The sequence below is a fragment of the Hemicordylus capensis genome, chromosome 6 (genome assembly GCF_027244095.1).
Source record: "Hemicordylus capensis ecotype Gifberg chromosome 6, rHemCap1.1.pri, whole genome shotgun sequence".
NCBI lineage: Eukaryota > Metazoa > Chordata > Lepidosauria > Squamata > Cordylidae > Hemicordylus > Hemicordylus capensis.
In genome coordinates this window covers 131130470-131143393 of record NC_069662.1, presented here as the reverse complement: position 1 = coordinate 131143393, position 12924 = coordinate 131130470, and the positions used below count along the sequence as shown (strand labels likewise).

The window sequence follows — 12924 nt, the reverse complement described above, 5'->3', positions numbered from 1 at the left end:
CCATTGGTTATGTACCCAGAGGCAAAAAGTAGAAGTGCATGTTGAAAACATGTCACCTAGTGAAGGCTGATGAGGCTAAAAATGAAAAGCCATTCCAAGTGGAGAACCTGGTTTAGAACAAGCCTGGTCCCACAAAAGTCAGCACCACCAATAACCTGACTCAAACAAAACCAACCCAAAAAGTTCTGGATTAGCAGTGGGGGTAGAAGTGGTTAGAAGTGCATCTGACCCCAGGCAGTCTACACTGCACTTATCTCCAGCTGGTGCAGGTATTCCTGGACTGTTCATAAGGAGCAAGCATTGATTGATTGAGTGATTGATTGATTGTTCAATAAAATAATCTCAAATCGGTTTACAATATAATTAAAACAACACATAATTAAAATACAAAGGTACAGATAACATAAATATAAAAATAATCTCTATTTAAAAATTTAATAACCTAATAATAACAACAACAACAAGAAGAAGTTAAAATAATTGACATAGCAATACCAGGGGATAGCAGAATAGAAGAAAAAGAAATAGAAAAAATCACAAAATACAAAGATCTACAAATTGAAATTGAAAGGCTGTGGCAGAAAAAGACCAAAATAATCCCAGTGATAATTGGCACCCTGGGTGCAGTTCCAAAAGACCTTGAAGAGCACCTCAACACTATAGGGGCCACAGAAATCACCATCAGCCAATTACAAAAAGCAGCTTTACTGGGAACAGCCTATATTCTGCAACAATATCTATAACAACAGCAACAACATTGACAATAAAATTCAGCCATCCCAGGTCCTTGGGAAGGACTCGATGTCTGGATAAAACAAACCAGTCAATAACACCTGTCTGACTGTGTAAATAAATAAATAAATAAAAATACATAAAACACAAAGCAGGAGCAGTAAAAACAATACTCTCATTCAAAAGTCTGGGTGAAGAGCCACGTCTTCATTTGTTTTCTTAAAAACTCTGATTGGTCAAAGCCTGGGGGCAATGACCAAGAAGGCCTGCCCGCTCAACAACCAAGCCCCTCTCACCATCGGAATGCAGAGTAGAGCCCTCTCTAATGATTTTGTCAAGCTGGCAGAAACCCATGGAAGCAGGCGGTCCTTCAGATATCCAAGGCCCAAATTGTTAAGGGCTTTAAAGATCAAAATCAGACCCTTGAGTTGGACCCAGAAACAAATTGGTAGCCGGTGCAGCTCTTTCAGAATGGATGTAATATGGGTGTAATAAGCATGGGTCAAGTACAGTACTATCTAGAGGCCTGAGCAAAGTTGACACGGACCTATCTCATCATCTATCTTGCTTATCGAGAGGTATCTTCTCAAGATTTGGCTTCCTGTGCTGAAGGTCCAAGCCAAAGAGAAGCATATTTCCATGCCAGTGACACTTCAAACCCTGAAACTATTGCATTTCAATTAGCAACCATACAATGATCTGTAGTGACTCAGCACATAACAATTAATCATTTCAGTCTCATGTGTTCAAGTTTATCGTATAGTAGTGGCTGTTATTAGACAAATCACATGGTCCATGATGCTGTAACTAAATGTTAAGAGATAATATACTTAATGCAGTCATTTCCAGGATACATGCTCAGCTCCTCAGTAAGGAAGACTATCTTTTCCCACGGATAAGAGTTTTATGGCAAGGGTGGTCAGCAAGTTAGCACTATTTATTATGTATAGGTAGAGGGTCATGGGAGTCTCGTGGGTGGATTGTTGGGAGAAGGTTATGGATTAATGGCCAGAGCAAGGCATTACCAACAGACGTCCTTTAAAAAATGCTCTTTAAATTTCATGTGGGTGTCTCATTGCTAAGAGCGCTTAGAAACCATTGCCACACAAAGCACTTCCCTGCCAGTTAGACATGAACAATCCTGATTCATGCTGCTTCCTCTTTCATTTCAGGGTCCAACCGGCTTCAGAGGTGATCCTGGAACATCAGGAAGAGACGGTTCACGTGTAAGCATGCTTCTTAAGTTACTTTATTTCCAAGGAACAATTTAATAAAAAGAACATAACATAAAAAGAACCCTGATGGATCAGACCAACCATGGAGCAAATGCAGTAACCTATTTCCCACAGTGACCAGTTATCTGTAGATGCCTCTGGCAAGCTCACAAGCAGTACATGAAGGCAATATTTCTCTCCCACTGTCCCTCCACCCACCACTGGTATTCAGTGGTATACTGCCTCTGGAAGTTCCATACAGCCATCCTGACTAGTAGCCATTGATACTGATCTTCACTGAATTTGTCTAATCCCCTTTAAAGCCTTCTAAACTAGTAGCCATCACTACTTCTTGTGGCAGTGAATTCCTTAAATCAATTATGTATTTTATGAAGAAGGTCAGTACTTTTTTTTTGGTCCATCCTGAATCTACTGCCAATCAGCTTCATTGGATAATGCTGTTCTCTAGTATCTTGAGAGAGAGAGAAAATTCTCTTGATCAGCTTTCTTCACACAATGCATTATTTTATAAATTTCTATCATGTCTCCTTCCATGCTTAGCTGCCCTTTTTCTAAACTCAGAAGTCCCAAACGTTGCAACCCTTCCTTGTAGGGAAGGTCTTAGGCCTATCTAGTCCAGCATTCTGTTTCACACAGTGGCCCTCCAGATGCCTCTGGGAAACCCACAGGCAAGAGTTGAAGGCATGCCCTCTTTCCTGCTGTTTGCTCCCCTACAATTGGTATTACTACCTCTGAGGCTGGAGGCCACCAGACTAGTAGCCATTGATAGACCTGTCCTCCATGAATCCGTCCAAGGCCCTTAAAAGGCCTTTAAAAAGCCATTCAAGCTAGTGGCCTTCACCACATCTCATGACAGAGAATTCCATAGATTGATTACACACTGTGTGAAAAAGTACTTCCTTTTGTTGGTCCTAAATTTCCTGGCCATCCGTTTCATGGGATGACCCCTGTTTCCAGTGTTGTGAGAGAGGGAGAAAAATGTCTCTCTGTCCACTCTCTCTGCTCCATGCATAATGCTCTCCCTTTCCCAACTCTACTATATCCATTTTTGAGAAGGGGCAACCAAAACTGTAGAGAGTGGGCAACATCCAGACTAGTTAATCATGATTAAGTACCATTGATATCAAGGAGACAAAGTAGACATGATTTAATTAAGTCCCATTAATTTCAGTGGGACTTAGTCATCACTAATTTCATCCAGATGTTTCCCAGTATAACAAGTGTAAACACACCACAGATTTTTATAGAAGCATTATAATATTGCCGGTTCTATTTTCAGCCCCTTTCTCAATAATCCTTAACATAGATTTGGCTTTTTATTATTCCTTTCTGTTTCCTATTCTTTAACCAGCTACCTGTCCTCTTATCCCACAACTGCTAGCTTTACTCAAGAACATTTGCTGAAGGAGATTGTTAGTTAGTTAGTTAGTTAGTTAGTTAGTTTAGTTAATAAATAAATAAGTAAATAAATAAGGTCCAAGTATATAATGCCTAGCATATCACCCCTATTCACATCCAACATTGTCCATGCATAAGCAGGATATGAAGGCAAAATAACTAGATTTAGATCATGGTGGATGACACATTTATTCTGGAGAAAGCTCTCAATCTTCAACGTTATTTTGGCCTGAAGTAAGATGCACACATACATGAGAAGACTACTTAGATTTCAATTTCCTGAACCTACAATCAATCAGCTACTTTTCAGAGTATGATTGCACTTAATTACTCAAATTTACACTTTCTTAAAATACCATAAAGCTATCACCTATGAGAATAATAATTACATTGATTTCAACCAGAGTCTGATTAGAATACTTGTCTGAAAAACTGAGACAACAGGAGACCTTTTTTTTTAGCATTAATTGTTCTCCTTTAATCCGCAAGTATTTTTCTTACCTGAACTTGAAAACTATCTGCATTCAGACATGTGATTATCCTTGATCTTCAGGGTGTTCCTGGTGCAGTTGGTGCCCCTGGTCCTGCTGGAAGTGCTGGTGAAAGGGTAAGTATCCATCTTTTCAGATACATACTTGATGGTTCCCAGCAACAAGGTAGAAAACCTTCATGCATGCAGAGAATTCAACCGATCTTTGCACATGTGCAGATTGTTGGTATATGCGTGGAGGAAACTGGACCCTTCCTTCTGAGTTACCATGCAGGAAATGGCAACCAGATATACCCCATGAGCCCTCTTATACCGGATACTTAATAGGAATACATTTTTCAAATTATTATTGACAATGGTGACCTTATTACTCATCAAACATTATTGTATGCTTTTCTTTTTGTGCTATATGGCAGAATTCTCAAACTGGGGTCCCCAGATGTTGTTGGACTACAACTCCCATCATCCCCAGCCACAATGGCCAAAGAGCATTGATGGTGGGAGTTGTAGTCTAGCAATGTCTGGGGACCCCAGTTTGAGAACCCCTGCTATATGGCTTTTGATGGATGGATTTATGATGGATTTGATGGCTCTGTGGAGGATTTTGTTGGATCTATGATGGATATGTTTCTGTTAAGCAATGGCTTGAACCAGGAGTATTTTCAGTTGAGATTTCTCAAACAGCACCCACCCCCCACATGTTGCATAGCAAACTATTTCTGCAATTAAGAGGACTTTTTGAAATGGTATGGTGGCGGGTGGGGTTGTTCCAAAAAACTGAGTTTAAAAACCCCACTGGTTAGAGCCAAGGGCCTGGGCATGCCTCAAATTGTTTTGTTTTGTTTTAATCCTGGCCATTCAGTATTTGATGTTTTAAAAAATTAAGCATGCTGGATGAAACATAGTGGCACAGGAGGAGGGGGAGAAATGATGTTCAACCTCCTTCAGGTTGTACCCCATCTTTTCATCTTTTCACATTGGAATGGTGTGAGAATACAGTTCACATGTTTTCTCTTCAATGTATGGTAGAATACAAGTCTACCATATATTGAAAGAAGGCTGCATTACCTTTAATATATATGGGAGGTGTGTTGGATCTTGACTGTTGAATTCAGATTGCATACAGGTGTTGGTAACGCCACATGCTTATTTACAACGTTATATACAGCTTTCTGGTAGGGTTTTTAATTTCAGCCTGCAGCACTGCTTCCCCTAGTCTAAAGGATGAGAGTAAGGAGGAAGTCTTGAGGCTGAGCTATATTTAACGGGGACAGTTACTTCATTGTTTCTGAATACAACACAGTGGGCCCTTCTCTCTTCTTCATCCTTTGGAAGTATCAGTGATGATTCTTGAGCTCAGGCCCAAGTTCTGACAGGTTGACCCAGGAAAGAACTAACAGCAAACTGGTTTATGGAGCTTTGGGGTTTTTTATTTTATTTTTACTTTGCTTCTTATGTATGGCTTGGCTCTTTTGCTTAAATCATTTGAAGCTGTTTGCTGTGGAGACACCTTTCTGCGGTCACCTGCTCTGTGCCCATGGCATATTATGGTTTGATGGCCTATCCAAGTCATGGATGGCCTGTTCTGTATCTTTGTAACACTGTTCCATTGTATGCTTCAGGGTGAAGCTGGTTCCGCTGGCCCTGCTGGCCCTGCTGGCGCTCGTGGAACATCTGTAAGTAATGAAATAGTTCCTTCTCAAACTGAACAGTCACACATTCTAGGAACAATTGGTATGGACTGGTGGCTTTTCTCACTGGAAGTGTTTTGTGGCTTTTTTTATCCACTGTAGGGTGAACGTGGTGAGGTTGGTCCTGCTGGTCCCCCTGGATTCGCTGGCCCTCCTGTAAGTATTAAGGAAAAGCCTGGCTTTCTCTGGTTTCTTGTTAGTTTGGGGATTGCAATGTAGTTCAAATCTTTTTCTCTCTTGACTTCTAAAGGGTGCAGCTGGTCAAACTGGTGCTAAAGGCGAACGAGGTCAAAGAGGCCCTAAAGGTGATGTAGGCCCATCTGGTGCTGTCGGCGCTGTTGGAAACTCTGGCCCTGCCGTAAGCAAACTCAATCTTACATCAAACGTTCCTCACCTGTCACCAAACAGTGTAGTCTTTATAGTTTTCACATAGCCACATCCTTAAATCTATTGTTGAGCTGTAAACAGCATGCTGATTGTCTCATTATCTTATCTAGAACTAAACTTAAATATATTTGTACAGTGACAAAAGTCTGTCCAAACAGTGGGAAATATTTTTTTTTAAAATGTGTAAATATTTTATATATGTACAAAGAAAAGGAATGTAACAATTGAATGTGTAAACAGACAATTCTAGTTTTTAATACATTCAATAACTATGTTAGGCAGTTCATATCAGCTTCAAATATTCAATGTCACAACTCATAGTTAAATTTACAGCGATTCTTGGTAATATTTATTATTATTCCACTCTTTCATCAAAGAGTTCAGGACTGTGTACATGATACTTCCCACCCTCATTTTATCCTCACAAAAGCCCTGTGAAGTAGGCTAGACTGAGAGACCATGGCTGGCCAGGGTCACCTACTGAGCATCAACTGGGAATCCCTGATCATATTCCAATTTCCCAACCAATATACTACTACTAATACGGCGACGGCATATATTTATATACCACTCTTCAACCAAAGTTCTCAAAGCGGTTTACATAGATATAAATGAATACTTAAGATGGCACCCTGTCCCCAAAGGGCTCACAATCTAAAAAGAAACATAAAGGTAGACACCAGCAAGCTGGGATTCGATAGGGCCAGTTGCTTTCCCCTGCTAAATAAAGATAATCACCACTTTAAGAAAGGTGCCTCTTTGCTCAGTTAGCAGGGGTAACCACACTGGTTTGATATATAATTCACCGTCAAAGCATCACAGACTTTTGAAAACACATTGTTTGGTCTTCAATAAGTGGTTTGTTTGACCCATACATTATTCAGATGAACAGTGGGAAACCTAGCATTGGCTGAAAGTGTTTGATTTTAGATAATATGGAACTTGATTACATTGATCAAACTAGCTGCTTATTTAAGACCAAATAATGAGTTTCCAAAAAAAATGTCTGTGACCAAAATGTCCACAATATGAAGCAATGCAGATCACTAAGATACTATATTGGAGAAAATATTTGGAGTTGAACCTTAAAGCTTTATCGAACCTCCCCAAAGCATTCACTACCATCACAAGGTATTTGCATACATATACAACTGGTAATAACAAACTAGTATCAACAGTAATTTTCATTGAGTGGCTGTGTCTCAATTTCCATAAGTGTGTAGACTCAGCCTGGCACACAGTCATAAGTTTCTTATTGCTGGTTTATTCATGGGCACCCCTGGGAGGTCAGTGGGGGGAGAAGGCAGTTGTGTATCGCACTCCCAGCCCGCATTCATAATGAGATTAGATTTATTTAAAAATATATGAATTTATAAATACAAAACAGAAATATTACAATTGTATAATAGCAATCCCTAACAACTAGATTATAATATTAGATAATATTATAAATTGTTATTTAACTAAACAGGTAATTTTAAAAATACACCATTAAGGAGAGGACAAGAGGAAAAAAAGAAACATAGAAGAAAACAAAGAAAGGGGGGGCAATTTAAATTACTTATTTAGCCTTATCTTAAATAGGGGGTGGGGGGAACCCTGCAACCTGTAAAATTACTTTAATGGAGACTACTTTATATCGCAACCAAGCTTATCTTAAATTACTCCTAATAACATAAATGGTTGTGAGTTACCCTGAATTTTCTAATTCCAATAATGAATAAAAGGGACCCTTTCTGAACAAATCTATCTTCCTGCTCTCTTCCCTCTCTTGTCCTAATACAATTAGTTACTTTAACAAAGCTGCCCAAATCAGTGGCATAACTTTGTAATGAAAATACGTATTGAGTCATTGTTTACCACTGAAGATTGCAGAGTGCTTTGGTTGTTTTATCATTTCTCCTTTCTCTTCTTGTATATAGGGTCCCGTTGGCCCTTCAGGTCCTAGTGGAGGTCGTGGTGATTCTGGCCCACCTGTAAGTCTAACAACTTCTTATCCTGCCATGCATCTTATACTGAGTTACAGATCCTTGTGAAGCTGATTCTTAAGTCACTTGACTTTTTCTTCTGTAGGGTGTCACTGGTTTCCCTGGTGCTGCTGGAAGAACTGGACCTCCTGGCCCTTCTGTAAGTAGTTCTTGAGAACATTCTTATTTATTTATAAATCCATCAGATAAGATTTCGTAAAGGGATAGATACTTGGAGTCCTCTTTCCAAAGAATTACTGTAAATTATTATTTTTTTACATTCCCTTGGAAATTTATTGGGGGGGGGGTGTCTGTTTGTTTTTATTTATTTAAAGTAGCTATATCCCACTATTTTGTGCAAATGCACCCAAAGGTGAGAAGATCAGAAATAGTGGATAAGCTTCCCTGAAAGTCAGCATGTGCCCTACTTCCTATCTTTTTCTGCAATACACAGCTGGGAGGCGTGTTGGATATATTCCAGGGTGAACTATTGGTTCACCTAGGCAACAGCTGTGCCCAACAGGTCTGTCCAGAAAGAAGTCTTTTTCAACTGAGGTCACAGCTACACATTAGATAAGGCCGTATGTGAGAGAACCCAAACAGCCTTATTCTTCATTCAAAGAAGCATTGGGAGGAAGCAATTTGATGTGGAGAAGCAGTATGGGGAGGAGGATAGCCCTTCCACCTGCAGGGTTCCATAGATATATTTTACCTCATAAACACGTGTCTGAGAACTCCTTGACGAGAGAGGGAAAAGGCGCTTGAGAGACGGTTTCAAGGAGAAAATGGTCGACAGGGGAAAGGATAAGCATTCTCTCCCTTCTGCCACTTCTCTGCTCCAAATTGCCCCTCCCAGCTCTGCTCTGCAGTAATAAGTCAGATACCAGAGTTTGCATGTAACATTAGACCTGATGAGGAGTCCTGGAATTCCTCATCAGACAAGTTATTGAGGGAAAGGTTCTTTGTATGTAGAACATTTGAAAACCACTGCTGTAGATGTGCACAGCTGTAAGAGAAGACAGTCCATCAGACCAAAAGTTGTCATCTTTTTCTCCGTGAGCAGTCCCTTACTTAAGAAAATCCATCTACTGAAAACATTAAACTGATGAGAGAACAGCGTGGTGTGCTTTGTATTAAATTTCCAAAACCAGAGCCCTAGAAGTGCCTTAACATGGGATATCAATTAGTTATTAAGCTCCACCACCTTTTTTGCCCTCAACTTTTGTATTTAAATACAAAGTTACCATATGGAAAGGGGTCATTGCTCAGTGGTTGAGCATAGGCCTTCCATGCAGAAGATTCTAGGTTCAGTTCCCAGCATTTCCACAAAATAGGATCTCGAGAAGCAGGACTGGAAATGCCCCCTGTCTGAGGAATTGGAGATTAGGGGTGTGCAGATTGCAGAATGGGGTTCTTCAAACCAGTCCAGTTTAAACGGTTTGAACACTAGCTGACCTTGCCTAAAAAAAAAAGTTGCCAGTCTGAGTTTGAACCAAACTGGGCCCGGTCCATTACAGACCGTCTCTACGGTTCGAGGGGTTATGCTTGTAAAGGGGAATCCAGTGAGGGCTCCGGGGAGTGTGGCACCAAGTGGTGGAGCTTCCCTTTGCCCGACCCCCAGAGCTGCCGGGCAAGCCGCAGCCGGGCACGGGAACACCGGAGCCAAGCCTCCGCTCGTCTGGGTGGGCAATCCACCCACCCAAGAAGGGGTGAGTTATCATCTGTGGGGAGAATGGGTCAAGCCCGCTCTCCCCGCAGAACCCCTTTCGGCTCTGCACACTGATCATATGTAGAGCCTTATTATCTTTCCCAGCCCTACCTGGAGCTACCAGAGAGTGAACCTGGTGCTCTTCCACTGAGCTATGGCCCCATCCCCTAAGGGGAATATCCTACAGAGCAAATGTATAGTCTCCCATCCAAATGCAAACTAAGGCAGACCTTGTTTAGCAAAAGGGACAATTTATGCTTGCTACCACAAGACCAGCTCTATTCCCAAATACTTACCTGAGAGTAAACCCATTGAATTAGTGGAAGTAAACATGCATAAGATTCGATTGCAAGCCAGTTGATTTCCAAGCAGCCATTATGAACAAGCTAGCTAGAAGAAACCAACCATATATGGCTAAAATGTGCCCCACCAAGTACCTTTGTCAGTAATTTGCTGTTTAGTGTGATATTTTGTTCCCCGGGAGGTGGTGAGGCAGAGGTGTAACTGTGTCACTGCATCCATCTTTTATTTCTAGGGTGTTACTGGTCCCCCTGGTCCTCCTGGTCCAGCTGGCAAAGAGGGTATCAGAGGACAACGTGGTGACACTGGACCAGTTGGCCGTACTGGTGAATCTGGAATTGTTGGACCACCTGGTTTCAGCGGAGAGAAAGGCCCAAGTGGAGAAAGCGGTGCTGCTGTAAGTTATTCAGAATGGTTTCTCCTTCTTGAGTGTCATGTTTAATGTACTTGTCAGGCATTCTTTGTTGTTGTTTCCATAAACATGGGTATCAGCCAACTGATCTCCTAAGTATGTGTCCAAAGCATGTTAAAAAAATCACTTGCCTTTTAAGGATGAGCAGACAGAACCAAATGGTTTCAGCCTTTTACTGAATGAGGACCACAAAACAGAATCCTGCATTTAAATGCTGTGGAGGGTGTCTCTCTTGGTGGAGGTGGGCTGGAGCTGCATCTGGCTGAATAGCACAAGAGCTGCAACTTGGCAGTAGCTAGCTACATCCAGCATTGGTCAGTGATGTCACTGGGCTGTGTCATTGCTAGCCATTAACCAGAATGTCCACTGTGCAGCCCCATGAAGTCCCACCCATCCCCATGGAGCCTCACCCATCCCCTGCCTCAACCACCACCAAGCAGAAGAACATAGGAAGCTGCCCTATGCCAAGTCAGATCATTGGTTCACCTAGCTCAGGCCTGCACAACATAAGGCCTGGGGGCCGGATCTGGTCCGCGGGGACTTTTTTGCTAGCCTAGGGGATGGCCCAAAGTTTCATGGTGCCTGAATTGAGGTGCAAAATGCTGCCTTGCCCCATGGCCCTGATGGGGGTCATCCCCCTTTCAGAATTAAGCTTTGGAAGTGCTTGAGGGGCAGGGAGGAGGAATGGTTGCTAGCAGCCTCCTCTTTTCTCCTCGTGCTGTGGTTAACTAATAACGGCTTCCATTAGTATTTTTAATGAGTAATTAATAATTGCTTTCATTTATATTTAATAATTTTAATGTAATCATTAATGTGCTGAACATTTACCTTGCGCCTCTCCCCCCCCACACACACACACACCAAGTCATGGTTCGTTCTGGCCCACTGGGGTATTTGAGTTGTGCACCCCTGATCTAGCTCCATATTGTCTGCACAGTGGCAGCGACGTCTCCAAAGTTGCAGGCAGGAGTCTCTCTCAGCCCAATTTTGGAAATGCCAGGGAAGGAACTTGGAACCTTCTGCATGCAAGCATGCAGGTGCTCTTCCCAGAGTGGCCCCATCCCCTAAAGGGAATATCTTACAGTGCTCACACATCTAGTTTCCCATTCAAATGCAACCAGGGCAGACCTTGCTTAGCAAAGGGGACAATTCATGCTTGCTACCTTAAGTGACCCAGCGGGGAAATGCTTGACTAACAAGCAGAAGGTCGCTGGTTTGAATCCCTGCTGGTACTATATCAGGCAGCAGCAATATAGGACAATGCTGAAAGGCATCATCTCACACTGTGCGGGAGGAGGCAATGGTAAACCCCTCCTACTAAAGAAAACCACAGGGCTCTGTGGGCGCCAGGCGTCAAAATGGACTTGACAGCACATTTTACCTTTTACCTAACCACAAGACCAGATCTCCTCCCTTTGTTATTGATATAAGAATTGCACTCCTGGATCAGACCCAAGATCCATCTAGTCCAGTACCATGTTTCCCACAATGGTGAGCCAGATGCTGCCAGGAAGCAGACAAACTGTACGTGGAGGCAGTAGCTGCCTTCCCACAACTGGTTTTAAGTGGTGTACTGCTTTTGAAACTGGAGGTTCCATTTAGCTATCATGGAGATAACTGTTGATAGGCCAATCCTCAAATGCATTTGTCTAATTCTCTTTTAACGATGGCCATTGCATTCACAATGTGGTAACCAGAAATGGAAGTCAGATCTTAATGCAATGTTCGTTGTGCAGAGGTATTGAGACTAGCTAGATATTAAATTTGACAACATCAGGAGAGGTCTGTACCATTCTGAGATCAAATGAAGTTGCCAATAGGAGCAGGGAGCACAAGTTTGCATTTCTTATACAAATGAGAGGTTTGCTAATTTGTAAATAGATCTGAACTCTTCTCTCTTCTTATGTAGGGTGCTCCTGGTACCCCAGGTCCTCAGGGTCTTCTTGGAGCTCCTGGTATCCTTGGTCTGCCTGGTTCTAGAGGAGAACGTGGTCTCCCAGGCATTGCTGGATCATTCGTAAGTACAACATTTGTGAAATTTTTGAATGGGTGACAAATACATTTTTCTGGAGTAAGATGGTCCATGCTAAAGATAACGTTGAAATCTCTCTTGGTTTAGAAACCCTGTTAAGCTTTACCTTTTATGTACATAAAGTAGTATGGTGGTGCAAAGGTCTAGCATCCTGCTTCCTACACTGGCCCATCAGATGTCTGAGAAGCTCAGAAGCAGGGTTTGAAGCAACTGTTGCTCACCACCTGCTCTTATTCAGAGATATACTGCCTCTGAACCTGGAGGTTCCCTTTTGCCGTCACGTATAGTAGCCTTTGATAGAGTTATCCAACATGAATGTTTCTAATTCCCATTAAAAGCTATCTATGCACGTAGCCACCACCATATACTGTGGTAGAGAACCATAAATTCATGATGTGTGTGAAGAAGTATTTTCGTCTTTCTGTCTGTCCTGAATCTCCTGCCAGTCAATGCTATTGGATGACCCTTAGTTCTACTATTATGAGAAAGGGAGAAGAACTTTGCTCTGTCCACTTTCTTCACACCATGCCACTTTTTATACTTCTCTACCATGATTCTTCCCCTTAGTCATC

At 41.9% G+C, this 12924-nt stretch overlaps 1 protein-coding gene across 1 annotated transcript in view; it reads left to right on the top strand.

The window, feature by feature from the left end:
• COL1A2 (collagen type I alpha 2 chain) overlaps positions 1-12924 on the top strand; it is a 91599-nt gene that overhangs the window by 60895 nt on the left and 17780 nt on the right. The window contains exons 33-41 of the mRNA XM_053264704.1: positions 1905-1958; positions 3919-3972; positions 5478-5531; positions 5649-5702; positions 5797-5904; positions 7856-7909; positions 8007-8060; positions 10144-10305; positions 12230-12337. Coding sequence (XP_053120679.1) covers positions 1905-1958; positions 3919-3972; positions 5478-5531; positions 5649-5702; positions 5797-5904; positions 7856-7909; positions 8007-8060; positions 10144-10305; positions 12230-12337 — 702 coding nt within the window. The remainder of the gene's footprint in view (positions 1-1904; positions 1959-3918; positions 3973-5477; positions 5532-5648; positions 5703-5796; positions 5905-7855; positions 7910-8006; positions 8061-10143; positions 10306-12229; positions 12338-12924) is intronic.